The sequence below is a fragment of the Capricornis sumatraensis genome, chromosome 3 (genome assembly GCF_032405125.1).
Source record: "Capricornis sumatraensis isolate serow.1 chromosome 3, serow.2, whole genome shotgun sequence".
Classification (NCBI taxonomy): Eukaryota; Metazoa; Chordata; class Mammalia; order Artiodactyla; family Bovidae; genus Capricornis; species Capricornis sumatraensis.
This window is the reverse complement of record NC_091071.1, coordinates 38129298-38149970: the sequence shown is the minus strand read 5'-3', so window position 1 is coordinate 38149970 and position 20673 is coordinate 38129298. Positions and strand designations below refer to the sequence as shown.

At 51.2% G+C, this 20673-nt stretch overlaps 1 protein-coding gene across 1 annotated transcript in view; it reads left to right on the top strand.

The window, feature by feature from the left end:
- SEC14L5 (SEC14 like lipid binding 5) overlaps positions 1-20673 on the top strand; it is a 34746-nt gene that overhangs the window by 7572 nt on the left and 6501 nt on the right. The window contains exons 2-10 of the mRNA XM_068969105.1: positions 5657-5806; positions 6292-6423; positions 7399-7527; positions 8383-8575; positions 13980-14092; positions 15528-15717; positions 17804-17892; positions 17990-18060; positions 19626-19797. Of these exons, the coding sequence (XP_068825206.1) occupies positions 5657-5806; positions 6292-6423; positions 7399-7527; positions 8383-8575; positions 13980-14092; positions 15528-15717; positions 17804-17892; positions 17990-18060; positions 19626-19797 (1239 nt within the window). The remainder of the gene's footprint in view (positions 1-5656; positions 5807-6291; positions 6424-7398; positions 7528-8382; positions 8576-13979; positions 14093-15527; positions 15718-17803; positions 17893-17989; positions 18061-19625; positions 19798-20673) is intronic.

Sequence of the window (20673 nt, the reverse complement as noted above, 5' to 3'; positions counted from 1 at the left end):
GCTGAGAGGATTGATACCTTGGTCCTGGGGTTTCCCAGGCTTGCAGAGGAAGCTGCGGTGGACGAGGAAGTCCCCTGAGGACTGGTCACGTGCTCAGTGCATGAGCATCGCACGGGAAAGAAAGGTGAGGTATTGGGCTAGAATACGTGGGTGCATTTTGCATCTTCTTTCCCTACTCTGGAAGGTTTGGGGTAAGCAGCGTTCCAGCTTCCTTTGAATTTTCATGAGGAAGAGCAGGAAGGAAGGAGGGATGGGAGGAGGAAGCAGCTGTCAAGTGATTAGCAGAAATAGTTTCTCTGTATTTTATAGACTCTCACTCTTTTTTAAAATTTAAGTTTATTGAACAAATTCTTCTGCAGAACGAACCATGTGCCCGGCCCTGTTCTCAACAGTTTACCAAACCAATTCCTTTATTCCCCTGTCCACTCAGGGAGCTATAACACTTTTCTCATTCTCCTTGTAACAAATGAAGGAAGGTAGGAACGGAGAGCATGAAGGCTTGTTCAAGGTCACAGAGCTGCTCAGAAGCAGAGCGGAGCTTCGGACCCAAGCCCGGAGTCCATGCCCTTCCTGGCTAAGCTACCCTGTCATTCACTTATCGTGAAATGTCTGCTGAGTGTCGACTGCGTGCTAGGCTTTGTGACGAGCATTAGGGATTCAGGGCCGATGGCTTTTCCTTCAGTGGCTGTGAGACAGGAAAGAAGGAAACTGGTACAGCCAAGCACTCACTGGGTGGTTTCACAACACTCCCCTTTATAGATGAGCCTCAGAAGGAAACGGGATTTTTCTGGGGGCTTAGGTGGTAAACAATCTGTCTGCAATGCAGGAGACCTGGGTTTGATCCCTGGGTATAGAAGATCCTCTGGAGTAGGAAATGACTACCCACTCCAGTATTCTTGCCTGGAGAATCCCATGGACAGAGGAACCTGGTGGGCCATAGTCCATGGGGTCACAGAGAGTCGGGCACAACTGAAGGACTGAGAAAACAAGGAGAGACAGGAAATGCCATGCTCAAGGGTTACCCAGCCCTGGGACTTCCCTGGTGGTTCAGTGGTTAAGAATCTGCCTTCCATTGCAGGGGAAGCTGGCTTGATCCATGGTCGGCGAACTAAGATCCTGCATGTCCTGGGGAAATTAAGCCCACCCGCTGAAACTAAGACCTGATGCAGTCATATACATATACTAAGTTTACCCAGCCCAGAGATGGATGAGTCCGGCTAGGAATCCAAGCTCCCATGTCCACGTGCTTAGTGTGTCGATGTAGATTTCGGCAGGATGGGCAGCCCGTGGGAGACCTTCATTGGCAGTGTCCATTGGGCTCTGCCTGCCCCAGCTTCTGTCCCTGTCCCGGTGGGTTCTGGGCCTTGGACCAGCTTCCTTTCTGAGCGGGCAGGTGTGAGTCCCCTCTCCAGCCACTTGGCAGAAGAGCTGAAATTGAATCCTTCTGCTGCCCTGTGTGCCTGTGGCAGCCACCCCATGCATTCATCTGGCAGGGAGAAGCTCAGACCTCCCTGGTGGGGACAGTGGTCAGCATCTGAGGCTCTCAGGCAAGGATAAAACTAGCTGTGTGAACTGGTCTGCACACAGTGACGGTCCTGTAAGACCCTGCGAACTGCCAAAGGCAGAGGTCCAGCAAGACTCAGAATTCCCAAACCACTGATGTTTGTGACATAGCCAACATCCTCTGAGAGGCAGGACAAGGCTTTCGGGGCTGGGGTCTGGGTCAATGGGGCCTGCACTCTAGCCCCTCAACTTACGGATCCTGTGATGTCAGAGTCAGGTCACTCTGCCTTCTCAAGCCTCAACTTGCTCATCTGTAAAATGGGGGAATACTGGTCTCCATCCCAACAGGATGTCGTGAGGACACAGTGGTGCAGTCAGCCCTCTGTAAATGTCACCATAACAGTGGTGTCCAACGCCAGCCTTCACAACCCCAGGGAATCTCTGGCTGACAGCCTCAGACTCTGGAGAACTGGCACTGGGGTAGACTCCTTATTTCGGGGCCCCTGCCTTCCCTAGGTTCTGGGGTCTCCCCAGTGCGTGGGGGTGGCACCATTGTTGAAACAGAAGTGCCTTCCCCCTCATAGTCAGGGGAGTTGTGGCTAAGGGCACGTCTCCTGCTTGGGGCCTGCATTATCTGGGGGCTCCAGACAGGGCTCTTCCAGCTAGAGGTCTGTTAAGACAGGAAGTCAGTGATGCTTGCTGGCTGTGTGCACTGAGCTCACAGCCTGTCATTCCCCTCCCTGGTCTCCTTCCTTGGAGCTGTTTGGGCCATCGGCAAGTTTGCAACCCCTGGGCTGTTTCCAAACTGCTAAGCAAGAGGTTCCTGAGGGAGTAGGAGCTGGGTCAGCCGAGGATTCAAATCCAGGTTTACCATTTTGCACTGTATGACTTTGGATAAGTTATTTAGCCTCTCTGGGCTCCAGTTTCCTCATTCGTCAAATGAGGACATCATTTAGAGGATTAAATGGAAGAAAGCACACAGCTGGAGGAGCAGAGCTGAGGCTCAGCGTGTGCCTGAGATGCAATCTAATGGCACCCGTACCACCAGCCCATTTTACAGATGAGGAGACAGAGGCTCAGAGAAGGCAAGTCACTTGCCCAGCATCACCCAATGAGAAGGTAAAGAAGTGAAAGAAAGAAAGTGAAGTCGCTCAGTTGTGCCTGACTCTTTGCAACCCCACGGGCTGTACCAACCAGGCTTCTCCATCCATGAAATTTTCCAGGCAAGAATACTGGAGTGAGTTGCCATTCCCTTCTCCAGGGGATCTTCCCGACCCAGGGATCGAACCTGGGTCTCCCGCATTGCGGGCAGATGCTTTACCATCTGAGCCACCAGGGAAGCAGAAACCTGAACTGAGCCTGACCAGTTCTGACACATGCACTCCTTTCCCTCCATATAATTAAAAAAAAAAAAAAAAAAAGCCAGCACTCCTCTGCCCATCACAGAGGTGGAGTCGAGCCCTGTTCCTCTGGACCCCCTGCTCAGAAGGGCCTGGAGGGGAGTTGCTTTTGGTTCTTAAAAACCTGCACTATACCATTTGAGTCCTGTTGCCTGGAGAATAAAAATCCTGGGTGCCTACTCTGTGCCAGGCTCTGCATGAGATACTCAATCTGGTCTGTGCCCAGTTTCCAGGTGATGAAACTGGCTTAGAGAAAAGACGGACCTGCCTCTCCTCTGGGAGGGGGTGGAGCTGGGCTTCAAACCAGGTGCTGGACCCCATGCCAAGTTTTATTTAAAGCAGCACCTTCCTCAGTGGAGAAATGAATGCCTTCCTTTTTTGTTGCTGGTTAATTTTATTCTTTATTTACTTTTGGCTGTGCTGGGTCTTTGTTGCTGCGCATGGGCTTTCTCCAGTTGTGGCAAGTGAGGGATACTCTCTAGCCGTGGCTTCTCTTGTTGTGGAGCACAGGCTTTGGAGTACAGGCTCAGTAGCTGTGGTGCATGGGGCTTAGTTCCCCCACTGCATGTGGAATCTCCCGGACCAGGGATTGAACCCCTGTCCCCTGTATTGCAAGGCAGATTCTTTACCACTGGACCACCAGGGAAGTCCAAAATGCCTTCCTCTGAGAGAGAGCTCAAGGTGGCCTGAGATGTACAGCGGGGAGACCGTTCTCAGGGGGCCTCCCTTGCCAGCCCTCTGATTCCAGACTCCCAGGAACCCCACTGTACATTCTTCCTGGAGGAGAATTATTCTGACCCCTGGTGTGTTTGCACAAAGCAACCAGCCTGTACACATGAAGGCAGCCCTGACCTCCTGACCCTGGTGGAGGACGCGCTAGGCTGGCCTCATGGGACCTTGAGTGACACCAAGTGTTACTTCCCTGCCCCTCCCCCGCCTCTGCCCTTCTGAGCTGGGTGGTGCCACCTCCCTCTAGGGACGGGGAGGTGTGTGTCCTCAGATGCCGGCACTATTTTTGGAGCTCACGCCTATTTCTGGAGTTCACTTTGATCCTGATTCCGGGCCACGTGGCTGTGACAGGCTCTTGGAGCAAACCCTGCTTGAATACTGTCAGCCATGAATGCTGGCATGCCCCCACCCCCCAACCCGCCCCTGATTCCGGCTTTGGCTCTGACCCTGGCATTTCAGGGAACTGGCCTCTCATCCTTCAATCTGGAGGCTTTTTATTTCTTTCACTTGCCTAACTGCCCTGGTTAGAACCCCCAGGAGAGGGCTAAATGTGGGCATCCAAAGCAGGCATCCCCAGCTAGTTCCTGATCTTAGGGGAAGTTCTGTTCAGTCGCTCAGTTGTGTCCAACTCTTTGTGACCCCATGCACTGCAGCACACAGGCCTCTCTGTTCATCACCAACTCCTGGAGCTTGCTCAAACTCATGTCCATTGAGTCGGTGATGCCATCCAACCATCTCATCCTCTGTCGTCCCCTTCTCCCGCCTTCAATCTTTCCCAGCATCACGGTCTTTTCAAATGAGTCAGTTCTTCGCATCAGGTGGTCAAATTATTGGAGTTTCAGCTTCAGCATCAGTCCTTCCAATGAATATTCAGGGCTGATTTCCTTTAGGATGGACTGGGTTGGATCTCCTTGCTGTCCCAGGGACTCTCAAGAGTCATCTCCAACACCACAATTCAAATTTATCTTCAGGGAAAGTGTCAGTCTTTTCCCACTGAGCGTGTTGTTAGCTGTGGTTCTTGTATGTGCCCTTTCATCAGGTTGGGCAAGTTCCCTTCTATTCCTACTTTGTTGAGTCTTGTTTGTTTTTTTAATCGTGAAGGAGTGTTGGTTTTGTCATCTTTTTGTTCCCCTCCTCAAAAAACATGGCTTCTTTTAAAATGCCCCAAACTAGCCCACTTCGGAGGGCAAAAACTCAAATGTAAGTCAACTGGAAAAAAACAACACCACCTGCAACCTTAAAGTTGAGGGTTAGGTTTTATTCTGTGAGAATGTTTTATTCTGTGGGAATGATTGGAGTCCCAGGGATAGCATCTCAGGTGAGAGGGAGAGAGCTGACCCCCAGGAGGTGGGGGAGGAGCCAGGCTATATACAAGTTTGCAGCAAGGGGCAGGTAATCTGAATATTAAACAATTACTCTTAATTTAAGAAAAGCTAAATCTCTCATATGGAGAAATTTAGTGATCTTCTATGTATAGGAAGATAGACGAGTCGAGGCTTGCTGAAATAATTTATTTCATATGCATCTAGCTATCTGGGACCAATCCTGCTCTCTTTATTGTTCACATACGAATTCCTTGATCCCTCGTTTACGGTAAGAGATGGCCAGTGTGGAGGAAGGTCTCCTCTCCTCTCCCCAGCTGCTCAACAGGGAGGAAGTACCTGACGTCTTCCAGAGAGCTGGCTTTGTGTCACCTGGGCTCAGATATTTGCATTTGGAAAAGGCTTGTTTCCCCCGTAGAGCTGTAGGGCAGAAAATATCTCATTTCACACACAGAGTCAAAATGTGATTTGCCAATCAGCGCTCAGGCACGCCTGTGTCCCTGCTCCAGAACAGAGGTTAAGACCACCGTTGTGGTAATAGGGTCAGTGCTCACCGCTCTTTCCCCAGGGAAGACGCCCTTCTCCTCTGGATGACTCGTCCTGGAGTTGAGACAAGGGCCCAGCCAGGTCTGGGGGGAGGGAGGAGGTGTTCTGGCCGCCCCGGCCCCCTTGGCGCTCACCTGCCCCCCACGCCCGCCCCAGGCCTACGAGAAGCGCTTCCCCACCTGCCCGCAGATCCCGGTCTTCCTGGGCAGCGAGGTCCTGCGCGAGTCCCGCAGCGCCGACGGCGCGGTGCACGTGGTGGAGCGGAGCTGCCGGCTGCGCGTGGAGGCCCCGCGGCTGCTGCGCAAGGTGGGCGCGGAGGGGGTCCCTGGGGAACCGGGGACCCCGCGGAGGAGGGGCCGGCACCGGGGTGGGGCGTGGCGGGCGGGGACCTGGGACAGGGGCGGGGTTCAGGCGTGGGGACACGCGTGTGTCGGTGCTTGGAGCGGGTTCTGGACTGGGGGCCTCCCGGGTCCAGGGGAGAGGAGGGCCAGGAGGCTGGGCTGAGACTGGGTTTTGCCCAGAGAACTAGGGCCAACAGGGAGTCCCAGGGGCCCGGAAGTGGGGGAAAGGGGTTGGAGTCAGGGCTCCAGGCTCCAGCGGGTGGGCTGGCGCCGGGCAGGGGACTAAGTCCGGGGATCCTCGAATTCAGAGATCCAGGGATCCTGACTGGGCTGGTGGTCAGGGCGGGACCCCGGGGTTTCCCGGGTCCGGGGGTGACAGTCCTCGGGACTCGCGCCCCGAGCCCCGACCTCACGTCTAGCCTGCACACCCCTGCTGCCTCTTTCCTGCAGATCGCAGGCGTGGAGCACGTGGTCTTCGTGCAAAGAAACGTCTTGAACTGGAAGGAGAGGACGCTCTTCATTGAAGCGCACAACGAGACCTTCGCGAGCCGCGTGGTGGTCAAGGAGAACTGCAGCTACAGGGTGAGCCAGGGGCTGTCCGCAGGGACTGGATCCCCCGCGCACCGGGCTGGGCCCTGAAGTCGGTGAGGTCCTGGCGGCCCCGGCCCTCCCGGGGAGATGTCAGAGAGGGTGCGCAGGAGCCCCTGACACGGGCAGTTCACAGACACAGCTGAAATAAATACATATATTGTTATCTGTGGGGCTTCCCTGGTGGCTCAGATGGTAAAGAATCCGCCTGCAATGCGGGAGACCCAGGTTCCATCCCTGGGTGGGAAAGATCCCCTGGAGAAGGGAATGGCTTACCCGTTCCAGTATTCTTGGAGAATTCCATGGACAGTCCATGGGGTCACAGATTTGGCATGACTGAGTGACTAACACTTTCACAACAAATACATTTTAAAATATAGTATGTATGCATAATTTATGATATACTAAATATTAATTTAAATATATCACATATGTATACTTTGTTAAAAATTTATTTATTTTTGGTTGTGCTGGGTCTTTGTCACTGCACGTGAGTTTTCTCTAATTGCGGCTAGCAGGGGTTACTCCCTAGCGTCCAGGCTTCTCCCTGCAGTGCCTTCTCTTGTTGCAGAGCATAAGCTCTAGGGTCCACGGGCTCAGTAGCTGTGGTGCACAGGCTTAGTTGCCCAATGGTGAGTAAAATCCTCCTGGACCAGGAATCGAACCTGTGTCTCCTGCATTGGCAGGCGGATTCCCAACCACTGGACCACCAGGGAAGTCCATCATTGTGTATGTATAATTTTTAAGGGACTGGAACTTTGGACTCACTTTCTTCAGGTCCCTCCTGAGAAGGCCGTCTTCTCTAAGGTTTAGACCTCTCATTGTTCTCTGGACAGAGCCCCCTGGTACTGCTGTGACATCCTGCCCACTGTGTGCTCTGCCCGGGTCCAGGTCACCAAGAGAGCCCCCCGAGAGGGCATGTCATCCCCCACACTGAGACTGTGTTGCCGCCCCTGCCTGGCTTTTCAGGTCCACCCTGAGAATGAAGACTGGACGTGCTTTGAGCAATCTGCCTCACTCGATATCCGGTCCTTCTTTGGCTTTGAGAGTGCCTTGGAGAAGATCGCCATGAGGCAGTACACAGCCAGCGTCAAGAGGGTAAGAGGCAGGCTCCTTCAGTCATGGGGAGGAAGGTGCACACACCTTGGAGCCTGCAGACTCTGATCTGCAATCCCGAGACCCTTAACCTTCCTCAACCTCAGTCTCCTCCTCATCTGTAGAATGGGTATGCTAATCAAGTCATATCCTGTGAGATGATGCATGGAAAGCATCTGGTCTAGGATGGGGACTTTGTGCGGTGCTTGGTTTAAAGATCTCAGACCATCACTGAGTAGAGGCTTGTTAGAGCAGTGAATCAGGTGAACTTCATTTTAATTAAGTTATGTTTCTATCCATGTTTTTAATATAAAATTTGTTCAATTGCTAAGTCGTGTCCAACTCACTGTAACCCCATGGACTGCAGGTTTCTCTGTCTTCTACTATCTCCTGGAGTTTGCTCATATTCATGAGCTCATATTCATGAGTCAGTGATGCTATCTAACCATCACATCCTCTGCCACCCCCTTCTCCTCCTGCCTTCAATCTATCTGAGCATCAGGTCTTTTCCAATGAGTTGGCTCTTAGCATCAGGTAGCCAAATAAAAATAGAAGATATATAATGTTTTATAATATTTGAAAATATATTTATAAATAATAATATTTAACATATACTTTAAAATACAAAATATACAAATATAAAACTTACCTGTGGGCTATTTCAATTTCTTTGTTTGCATCTAAGTCTTGGAAATCAGTGTGTATTTAGCGCGCCCAGCACTTCTCCACTTGGACCTGCTGATTTCAGCTGCTCTGTAGCCACGTGTCGGGCTGGGGTGGCAGTCAGTGACAGGTGACTCCCGTGACGGGTGACTCCCTGGCCGGTCTTTGCGGTACTGATGTGTCTCTGGCTTCCAGGGAAAGGAGGTGATCGAGCATTACCTGAATGAGCTCATCTCCCAGGGCACCTCTCACATTCCCCGGTGGACGCCTGCCCTCGCCCAAGAAGAGGATGCCCCCTCCAAGGCTGAGCAGAGGGAGCCCGACTCACTGGAGGTCCGTGGGCCCAGCAGTGCCCAGGACCTGGCTCCTGAGTCAGTCAGTACTGACGGTAGGTCTCAGGCAGCGGTCAGGTCTGCCCTCGGGGCCACAGTGGGCCTGCTTATTCCTGGGAGGGGCTGTGGAGGGAGGGTGGCCAGGGGTCCTCTTTGGGACAGGCTCAGCTTCCTCCCTCCCTCAACTGCTTTACCCTCTCTCTGCTCCAGCCCAAGAACCAGGACTGGCTCGTTTCTCCATCAGGAATGGGTTGATCCGCCTTTTCCTCAGGTTTTATTAGCATTCTAAATTAAATGAGGAATGCATGATTGTGGTAGAGAAGAATTCAAACTGCTCAGATGTGAAGTAGGAAGTAAGACTCCTTTCCTCTCTATGGAAAGTTTTCCTGAAGCTGTCTAGGCACATATACATACATAATACACAAACACACACTTTTTATACGCATACACACGTGGAACTTACATTGATCAAATGAGAGCATATATACATTCCATTTGATAATTTGCTTTTTAAAAAAGTTTACTAATGTTGCTGAAACAACTTTTTGTATCAGTGCATGTATCTTGGTACTTTGCAGTATTTTGCGGTGTGGTCGCACCATAATTTGTTAATAAACATTGTTTATTATTTTAATTAGTTTATTTAGCTAGTCTTGTATTGATGGGCATGTATCATGGCCATTCCTTTTTATTTTTAAATTTTGTTTTTATTTGCACACCGCCCCCCGCCCCCGCCCCAACACATACACCGCACCACGGAAACATGCAGCATGTATTCCCGACCAGGGATTGAACCCGTGCCCCCAGCAGCAGAAGCGCGAAGTCTTTTTGTTCTGTTTATTTGCTTTGGCTATGCTGGGCCTTCGTTGCTGCCCGGGGTTTTCTCTAGCTGTAGCAGGCGGGGGCTACTCTCTAGTTGCGGTGCACCGGCTTCTCTCTGCGGTGGCTTCTCTTGTTGCAGAGCACAGGCTCCAGAGATCCCACTCTGTAGTGGTGGCCTATGGACTCAGTTGCTTCGAGACATGTGGGATCTTTCCAGCCTGGGGATCGAACCTATATCTCCTGCATCAGCAGGCGACTCTTTCTTTTTTAAAAAAAATTAATTCATTTATTTTAATTGGAGGCTAACTACTTTACAATATTGTAGTGATTTTTGCCATTCATTGACATGAATCAGCCACGGGTGTACATGTGTCCCCCACCCTGAACCCCTCTCCCATCTCCCTCCCCATCCCATCCCTCATGGTCGTCTCATGTATCAAACCTGAACTGGCGATCTATTTCCCATGCATGTTTCAATTCTCTCAAATCATCCCACCCTCGCCTTCTCCCACAGAGTCCAAAAGTCTATTCTTTACATCAGTGTCTCTTATGCTGTCGCGCATATAGGGTCATCTTTACCATCTTTCTAAATTCCACATATATGCATTAGTATACTGTATTGGTGTTTTTCTTTCTGGCTTACTTCACTGTATATAATAGGCTCCAGTTTCATCCACCTCATTAGAACTGATTCAAATGCATTCTTTTTAATAGCTGAGTAATATTCCATTGTGTATATGTACCACAGCTTTCTTATCCATTCGTTTGCCGATGGACATCTAGGTTGCTTCCATGTCCTGGCTATTATAAACAGTGCTGTGATGAACATTGGGGTACACGTGTCTCTTTCAATTCTGGTTTCCTTGCTGTGTATGTCCAGCAGTGGGATTTCTCGGTCGTATGGCAGTTCTATTTCCAGTTTTTTAAGGAATCTCCATGCTGTTCTCCATAGTGGCTGTACTAGTTTGCATTCTCACCAACAGTGTAAGAGGGTTCCCTTTTCTCCACACCCTCTCCAGCATTTATTGCTTGTAAACTTTTTGATAGCAGCCATTCTGACTGGCGTGAGATGGTACCTCATTTCTCTAATAATGAGTGATGTTAAACATCTTTTCATGTGTTTGTTAGCCATCTGATGTCTTCTTTGGAGAAATGTCTGTTTAGTTCTTTGGCCCATTTTTTCTATTGGGTCATTAATTTTTCTGGAATTGAGCTGCAGGAGCTGCTTGCATATTTTTGAGATTAATTCTTTGTCAGTTGCTTCGTTTGCTATTATTTTCTCCCATTCTGAAGGCTGTCTTTTCACCTTGCTTATAGTTTCCTTCATTGTGCAAAAGCTCCTAAGTTTAATTAGGTCCCACTTGTTTATTTTTGCTTTTATTTCCATTGATTCTTTGAACCTCTGAGCTACCAGGGAAGCCCCAACCACAGAGTCGTAACTGAACTGCCAGGGAAGTCCCTCCATTCTCTTTTTAAATACAAATAATGTGGTACCGCTTTGTGCCTAAAAAATATTTGCATGAGCATGTATATGGCATATGATTTTAAAAGTTGATTTGCTGAGTCAAATGTTACAGGCAACTAAAATTTTTGTAGATTTACCAATTAGGCCTGCAAGAGGTTGTACTAATCAATGTTTCCACCAAAAATGAGTAGCTGTATCTATTCCTGACTTCACTACCCCAAGACTATTAGTAAATATTTTAAACTTCTGAAAGGCAAAGGCTGACCACTGGTGAATTAGTGATCAGTTCTTCTGTATGAGTGAGGTCAAGTTTTATTTTTTCATGTTTGGTGACTGTTTTTTCTTTCCTTTCTTCTTCTTTTATTTTTGTGTGTGAATTCCTTTTTTTTTTTTTTTTTGGTCCTATATCCATTTTCCCATTTTCTCATCAATTTCTTATTGCTTTGTGAGAATTCTTTGCATGTTAAGGCAATTAGTCCTTTGTCATATTTCTGACTTTTATTGATCTGGAAAATGTTCACAATAATTTGTTAAAGGAAAATACCTGGGACACAAAATTGCACATGCCTCATGAATCCAGTTTTAACCATATGCACTAATGCTCGCAATGATTGTTTTCTCTTTGGGGCCATTGAAGTGTAAGGGCTTGCCTGATGCAGAGATATACCATGTAACCAAAAATACATCTGGGGGGCTGTGTTTAGGGACAACAAAATTCGTTCATTCAACCAGTATTTATCCTGCACCAGCTGTGTGCCCTAGCTGGCTGCTGCTGTATGTGTGGTTTTAAAATATTAAAATTTATACAATACCTGCACTTCTTCTGCCCCTTCCTGCGTACACTCTGCAGGTCATGCCCCATGCCCTCCCCTTTTTGCACCAGGCCTCCCCTTCCTTCTCTGCCTGTGCTGTCCACCAGCAGAGCTGGTTCTCAGGATGGCTGGTGGGAGGCAGGGTCCTGCCCCTTCCACGCTCTCTACCACTGAGCCTTTGTGCTCAGGAGAAAGGGCCTCACGTCTTGGAGGCCGGAAGGAAGCTGGTATCTCCTGCCTCCCTCGTGTTGCCTCCCTCATCCCCGCCTTGCCCTCTCCCCATCTGCAGCATCTCCACTTCTGACCACTCTGAGGGGTTGCAGAGTCTGGGTGGTTCCCCTCACAGCGTCCATTTACCCAGGTGCCTACTGGTGTGGTAGTCATGACCACCAGCCCTGAGCTCTTTTCATTCTGGGGGAAATGCTGGGTCCTGCTGCTGGGTGTGCAGTCATTCCGTTTGTTTTCTGATTGCACCCTCCACACGTGGAGAAAGGGCTGTGCCCATGGAGCCGGCTCTTTATGGACCATCTCCACCAAGTGCCGAGGGTCTAAGATGCCCATATGCCTCACCATGCCAGCATCTGCCACCCCAGTAGTTAAGAGCAGATAACAGTGGGACTTCCCTGGTGGTCCAGTGGTTAAGATTCTGCCTTCCTGTGCAGGGGACATGGGTTCCATCCCTGTTCAGGGAACTAAGATCCCACATGAAGGTGAAAGTTGCTCAGTTGTGTCTGACCCTGCAACCCCATGGACGGTAGCCCACCGGGCTCCTCTGTCTGTGGAATTCTCCAGACAAGAATACTGGAGTGGTGTAGCCGTTCCCTTCTCCAGGGGATCTTCCCAACCCTGGGAATGAACCCAGGTTTCCTGCATTGCAGGCAGATTCTTTACCAGCTGAGCTACCAAGGAAGCCAAATATTCCATATGGTATGGCCTGCTGCTGCTGCTAAGTCACTTCAGTCGTGTCCGACTCTGTGTGACCCCATAGACAGCAGCCCACCAGGCTCCTCTGTCTCTGGGATTCTCCAGGCAAGAATACTGGAGTGGGTTGCCATTTCCTTCTCCAGTGCATGAAAGTGAAAACCGAAAGTGAAGCCGCTCAGTCGTGCCCGACTCTTAGCGACCCCATGGACTGCAGCCTACCAGGCTGCTCCATCCATGGGATTTTCCAGGCAAGAGTACTGGAGTGGGGTGCCATTGCCTTCTCCATGGTATGGCCTAAATAAACACAAAAATAGATAGTATAGTTCGCATGTTAACCCCTAATTTCCAGTCCATCTCTCTTCCTCCCTCTCTCCCCCTTGGCAACCATAAGTCTGTTCTCTACCTCTGTTTCGGTTTTGTAGATAGGGCTTCCCTGGTGGCTCAGAGGTTAAAGCGTCTGCCTACAATGCAGGAGACCCAGGTTCAATCCCTGGGTCGAGAAGATCCCCCTGGAGAAGGAAATGGTAACTCACTCCAGTATTCTGACGGAGAAGCCTGGTGGGCTACAGTCCACGGGGTCGCAAAGAGTCAGACACAACTGAGCGACTTCACTTTCACTTAATTTGTGCCATATTTTAGATTCCACGTATAAGTGATACCATATTTTATTTGTCTTTGTTTTTTTGCTAGAGTGGGTTATCATAATCCTCCCGCAGCGGATACCCCTGACACAGGGCTCGAACCCTCGTCTCCTGCAGCTCCTGCACTGCAAGTGATTCTTTACCACTGAGCCCCTGGGGAAGCCCTTGTCTTTCTCTTTCTGACTCATTTCACTTGGTATGATGTTCTGTAGTTGCATCTCTGTTGCTGTAAATGGTATTATTTTGTTCTTTTTTTTTTTACGGCTGAGTAATACTCCGTTGTATACATGCCCCACATCTTCTTTATCCGTTCATCTGTCGATGGACGTTTAGGTTTGTTTCCATGTCTTGGCTGTTGTGGATAGTGCTGCAGTGAATGCTGGGATGCGTGTATCTCCTCGAATTAGAGTCCTGTCTCTGTGTGTGCCCAGGAGTGGGGCCGGATCATATGGTGATCCTACATTGGGTCTCCTGAGGATCCTCCACACTGTTTTCCGAAGAGGCAGCTCCAACTGACATTCCCAGAGGGAGGAATGATCTTGATTTCCGAGAGTCAAAGGGGCATATCACTCACCACGGTGAGATCCAGGCGTGCCCCAGCCTGAGTTTTCAGATCGCCTTGCAAATGGGTTGCAAACTCTAGAAGATCTGAAGACCAACAGCTCCTTGGTGAAAGGACTACCCTACAGGTGGAGCTACATTTCAGATTCGAAATCGGCCAGTGAGGCGAGGGCTCCAGAAAGGTTAGACAGTAACAGTGTCTCCTGCTTGTTCTGAACCCCTTCTTCTCCTCCAGGGGACAAGCTGGATGCGGACTACATTGAGAGGTGCCTGGGCCATCTCACGCCCATGCAGGAGAGCTGCCTGGTCCAGCTGAGACGTTGGCTGCAGGAGACCCACAAAGGCAAGGTGGGTGGGGGCCGGGGCTGCAGCCTCTCAGCCTCGGGCACGGGGTGGGCAGGATGGGCCAGGTACGCAAGGCTGGGTGGTTAGCAATGCCGGACACTTCTATCTCACCTTCTTTTTATTATATCCCGTCTCGTGCCTTCTGTACGTAGCACTGACAGCAGTGTCTCCCAGTCTCGGCACAGTTGACCTTTGAGGCTGGGCAGCTCTTTATAGTGGAGGAGGCGATGGCACCCCACTCCAGTACTCTTGCCTGGAAAATCCTATGGACAGAGGAGCCTGGTGGGCTGCAGTCCATGGGGTCGCGAAGAGTCGGACACGACTGAGCGACTTCACTTTCACTTTTCACTTTCATGCATTGGAGAAGGAAATGGCAATCCACTGCAGTGTTCTTGCCTGGAGAATCCCAGGGACGGGGGAGCCTGGTGGGCTGCCGTCTATGGGGTCGCACAGAGTCGGACACGACTGAAGTGACTTAGCAGCAGCAGCAGCAGCTCTTTATGGGAGGCTGTCCTGTGTACATAGGGTGTCGAGCAGCATTCCTGGCCCCCACCCATGAGAGGACAGGGACTCTTCCCTGAGTTGTGAAAATGAAAACTGGCTCCAGACCTTGCCAGCGTCCCCTGGGGAGCCCAGTCACTGCTCTGTAGCCCTACGTTTACAAAACCATGCATACTGTTCTTTTCTAAGAGATTTTTTTTAAATTTACCATCTTAACAATTTGGTTTTAAGTTTTATATTTTTGGCTGTGTTGGGTCTTTGTTGCTGCGTGGGTTTCTGTCTAGTTGAGGCGAGCGGGGGCTCCTCTCCAGCTGCAGTGCGCAGGCCTCTCATCGCGGTGGCTTCTCTTGCTATGGAGCATGGGCTCTAGGGCGCACGGACTTCAGTAGTTTCGGTTCATGGGCTCAGTAGTTGCGGCTCCCGGGCTCTGGAGCATGGGCTCAGTAGTTGCGGCACACCGGCTCCGTTGCTCCGTGCCACGTGAGATCTCCCCGGGCTGGGGATTGAACCCATGTCTCCTGCACTGGTAGGTGAATTCTTCACCACTGAGCCACCAAGGAAGCCCCCTCACTAAGAGATTTAATGACTTGGGAGGGTTGGTTTTTGACTGCACATGAACTTTGCCCTTAGACTCAAAGCCTCCAACATCATGGTGCACCATGTAGATCCTGACCTTCAGCTCTGTTGAGTAAGAGCTTCCAGCCTCGTCATGAATTGCTTGCCCTCCCTCCCCTCCCCCTACTAGGCAGGCAGACAAGGGAATTACTTTAGTGTTGGGTTGGGATATAACCTGTCTGCTGTTTCCTAATTTGTAAAATGGGCACAATATTAGTGCACATGTGCTTGCGTGCACACACACATACACGACCGAATTACAAGTGACAATCTCAGTTTAGGGAATACCTTGCTAAGGGCTTTCTCCTCCTTCTCCCCTCAGATCCCCAAAGATGAACACATCCTTCGCTTCCTGCGGGCTCGAGACTTCCACCTGGACCGGGCCCGCGAGATGCTGTGCCAGTCCTTGAGCTGGCGAAAACAGCACCAGGTGGATCTCCTCCTAGAGACCTGGCGACCCCCCACCCTCCTGGAGGAGTTCTACGCTGGGGGCTGGCACTACCAGGACATAGGTGCGTCCCTTTACCTGCATGACGGGGTGGGAGGCACGCTGGGGTCACCACTGAATGTGCTTTGAATGCCCCTCTTCTTTTAGCAGCTTGTTACTTTTCATTTTGGTTCTCCTGGGCATCTGGAGATGCCTTTGAGATGACAGCCAGTGTGAATGCGGAGCTGGGGTTGACATTTGGGCTTGAGATGAGATGGTGCTCCCGGGGCAGGGTCAGCGCATCATTACTTATTGTCTGCAGAATACTGCGTCAGTGTCCTGGGGCTGCCGTACCAAATGACCTCAAACTGGGTGGCTGAAAGCAACAGAAATCCATCCTCTCATTGTTCTGGGGGCTAGAAGTCTAAAAGCAAGGTGTCAGCGTGGCAGTGGTCCCTCTGAAATCTCTAGGGAAGGATCCTTCCTGCCTCTTCTGGCTTCTGGTGGCTCCAGGCATTCCTTGGCTTGGGGCCACATTCCCCCTCCCCCCAGGTCTCTGCCTCTGCCTTCACACACCCTCCCCCCACTCAGTATCTCTCTGTTCTCTCTCCTGGGCCCAAGCTGATCCAGCATGCTTCATCTTGAGATCCTTAACTAATCATGCCAGCAAAGAACCTATTTCCACACAAGGACACATCCTGAGGTTGTGGATGGACATGAATTTTGGGGCAATCCACTACAAATATCGTCTCTGGGCTTTTCAAAGTGAAAGTGCCATTGAAGCCAGCACCTGTTACACTTTTCGATGTCCTTGTTCAAAATTAAAATGTTAAAAATTCATATGTATTGATCAGGGCAAGTGCTCGAGTCTCCCGAAAAACCGGTTGGCACACTTGCTTTCAATATAGTCGATCTTTGTTCTCCATGGATTCTGTATTTGTGAATTTGCCTGCTCATTAAAATTTACTTTTAACCCACAGATCAATGCTCAAGGTGCTTTCACTGTCCTTCATGGACGGAGTGACCAAAAGTGTGCGTCCCTTCCCACCTGAGCCCGAACAGTCCTGCCTCCCTGCTTCAGCTCCTCCTCCAATGAGTCACCTTTCTGCAGTCTATTTAGTGCCATTACTTTTTTGTGTGTTTTTGCATTTTGTGCTTTTTTTGTGTGTTGATTTTGAGTCATGGGAAAGTGCTATGCTCCTAAGTGCAAGAAGGTGTGATGTGCCTTATGGAGAAAATTCATGTTCGATAAGCTCCTTTCAGGCACGAGTTACTAATTAATCAACAACATAAATTAAACAAGATGTCCTCAAATAGAAACACACACAAAACAAAGTTAATACTGGTCGACTGACAAAAATGTCATGGCCAGAGGCTGGCAGGAACTTAACCTCCTGTCTCCCCCAGTAGAAGTGGTTCTGTGTTTCCTGATTCAGTATTTGAGGTAACTTTATAGAAATTAACTACTGCAAATAATAAGAATTAATTGTATGTATATAATATGTATAAAGTGTTAATATATATATACTATATATATAGTATGTTATATATGGGCTTTCCTAGTGGCACAGAAGGACCGTAAAGAATCTGCCTACAATGCAGGAGATCTGGGATCAATCCCTGGCTTGGGAAGATCCCCTGGAGAAGGGAGCGGCTGCTGCTGCTGCTGCTGCTAAGTTGCTTCAGTCATGTCCGACTCTGTGCGACCCCATAGACGGCAGCCTACCAGGCTCCCCGGTTCCTGAGATTCTCAAGAACACTGGAGTAGGCTGTCATTTCCTTCTCCAATGCATGAAAGTGAAAGTGAAGTTGCTCAGTCATGTCTGACTCTTCGCGACCCCATGGACTGCAGCCCACCAGGCTCCTCCGCCCATGGGATTTTCCAGGCAAGAGTACTGGAGTGGGGTGCCATTGCCTTCTCCGAGGGAGTGGCTACCCACTCCATTTTTATGGCCTGGAGAATTCCATGGACAGAGGAGCCTGGGGGGCTACAGTCCGTGGGGTAGTAAAGAGTTGGGCATGACTGAGCGACTTTCGCGATATATATAGTGTGTTATATATATAACAATATGTGACTGAGCGACTGACCATGCACATATAGCATAACGTATCCTAAGCATTACGTAATTCTGTCTCCGGTTTGTCCCCTCCTCCCTCCCCCCACCCCAAAGATGGCCGCCCACTGTACATCCTGCGTCTGGGCCACATGGACACCAAGGGCTTGATGAAGGCCGTGGGGGAGGAGGTGCTGCTGCAGCATGTGAGTCAGGGTCCCCGCTCCCGGGAGCCCCCACCCCAGGGTTGCCCACGGCCGGAGCACCAAAAGAACGTTTGCCAGCCCCTTCTCTGCCTTCTAGATTCTTTCCGTCAATGAGGAAGGACAGAAGCGATGTGAAGGGAACACGAAACAGTTTGGCCGTCCTATCAGGCAAGAACCCGGGCTGGGGGGGTGGGGGCACTCCCCCCTAAACAGTAAAAACAGCCAAGGTTCACTGGACATAGATGCCAGGCTGGGCAGCCTGCTAGATGCTTCACAGAGATGCCCTCTCCTAATTCTTACAGTGACCCTAATGAGGCAAGGTGTCCTTGTTCTTTATGGAGGGGGAAACCAAGGCTGAGAGTGGTGACGTCATCCAAGGCTCCTGAGCGGGGGAGGGGTGGAGCTGGGGTTGGAACTTGGTCCCAGCTGGCTCGTGTTCATGGGTTTTCTGCCTGTGCCATGCAGCCTCCTGGACTCGGCTTTTTGAGATCAGCTCTCCCACCCCCAAGATCCACCTTGGCTGTCTCCCAGGCAGGTGAACCTCGCAGGTGTCAGAGCTCATCCAGTGACCCACTGCCCCCTCTGGCTGCCCCAAACTCCTATTCCTGAGTGGAGTTTCCCACGCAAGTCCTCACAGGGGTGTCACCCCCCCAAAGGCACTTAACCTTTCTGAGCTGGGGCTTCCTCTTCTGTAAACACTCCTATGGTTTCCTTGCATGCATGCTAAATCGCCTCTGTCAAGTCCGACTCTTTGTGATTCCATGGACTGTAGCCCGCCAGGCTACTCTGTCCATGGGATTCTCCAGGCAAGAATACTGGAGTGAGTTGCCATGCCCTCCTCCAGGGGATCTTCCCGAGCCAGAGATCGAACCCAGGTCTGTCGCGTCTCCTGCATTGGTACTTTACCACTAGTGCCACCTGGGAGGCCCTAGGGCTTCCTTATGGCTTATCAAAAGAATGACTTCAGAGGGGATACCAGGAATTCCCTCACAGCTAGTCAGTAAAGAATCTGCCTGCAATTCGGGAGACCCGGGATCGATTCCTGGGCAGGAAAGATCCCCTGAAAAAGGAAATGGCAACCCAGTCCAGTATTCTTGCCTGGAGAATCCCATGGACAGAGGAGCCTGGAGAGTTACAGTCCATGGGGCACAAGAGTTGGACACGTCTGAGCAACTAAACCAGCACCAGCACCAGAGGTGATGCAGCTACCCTGGTGGCTCAGACGACGAAGAATCTGTCTGTAATGCAGGAGACCTGGGTTTGATCCCTGGGTTGGGAAGATCCCCTGGAGGCGGCCATGGCAACCCATTCCAGTTTTCTTGTCTGGAGAATCCCATGGACAGAGGAGCCTGGGGGGGGGACAGTCCATGGAGTCACAAAGAGTCGGACAGGACTGAAGCGACTTAGCACGCAGGCACCTCTTTTCAACAATTATTAGTAACACATTGCTGACGTCCTGATGAGGACTCTGCCGACATCATTCAGCCCTCAGGGACTTGAATCTGGGCACTCCGGCCTTGTTGTGCACGCTGAGAACCCCCATGCCACGTGGCCTCCCTACGGGGGGGAGGGCCCACAAGAGTGTCCTGCGGTCCCTGCCCCAGCGGCTGCCTCACTGAGACTCTCCGTCCGTCCCTGTCCAAGGGCCCCTGGGTCCCTGCGGACAGTGCTGGGGGCTCTGAGGGGTGGGGGTGGCAGAATGAGGTGGAGTGAGGTGGGCCTCTCTGCCGCAGCTCCTGGACCTGCCTGGTGGACCTGGAGGGTCTCAGCCTGCGGCACCTGTGGCGGCCAGGGGTGAAGGCCCTGCTGCGCATGATCGAGGTGGTGGAGGGCAATTACCCTGAGACCCTGGGCCGGCTGCTCATCGTGCGAGCCCCCCGCGTCTTCCCCGTGCTCTGGACGCTGGTGAGAAAGAGCAAGGAGCCTGAGCTGGGAGAGGGTCCCTCTGGGATCTGCCTGTCCGATGATCCTGCGTCAGTGTTTCTCAGTAACGGCTTGACTAAGGTTTAGTTCATTTCCCATAAAGTTCACCCCTTATGGGAGTGCCCTGGTTGCCTAGTGGTTAGGGTCCTGGGCTTTCACCGCCATGGCCTGGGTTCAATCCCTGGTCGGGGAACTGAGATTCCACAACCCCTGGTCAGAAGCAGCACTCACCCAGCTGGCTCTGGTGGGGGTGTGACCCACTCTCAGGAGGGTGGGCAGGATGGAGCGGCCCCAGGGGCTGGCCACTGCTGCAGGCCCTGACCACCCCGGACAGACAAGAGGAAGGGATGTCCTTGTTACGAGAGCCCCGTGAGGGCTGGCACAGGTAAGAGGGGGTGTTTCCAGGGGCACTGGAGCAAGGAGGGAGCGGGGAAAGCAGTACCCACCTCCCAGTGCCTACACCACCCCTCACTGGCCGCAGCAGATGAGAACCAGCTTGCTGAGGCCCACAGGGACCACCTCTCGGGATGGGGTCTGAAGGAGTGTGACCCACCCAAGTGGGATTTCTAGCTCCCCATTAATCTCCTGCCTGCGGCATTGGCCTGTGCTCTGGTCTGCCAAGCGCCTGGTTATCCACCTCCCTCCTTCCCGACCTGCCTTCCCCAACTATTCACTGAGTCAGACACCACCCCAGCCCTGGGACACTGTGAAAAACCAACTGACATGCAGCTTAGAGTTCAGTACTGAAATACTTTCCATCCTGGATAAACAAAACATGTTATCCACACAATGGAATATTATTCTGCCATGAGAAGGGAGTTTTGGTTCACACTACAGCGTGGATGAGCCTTGAAAACA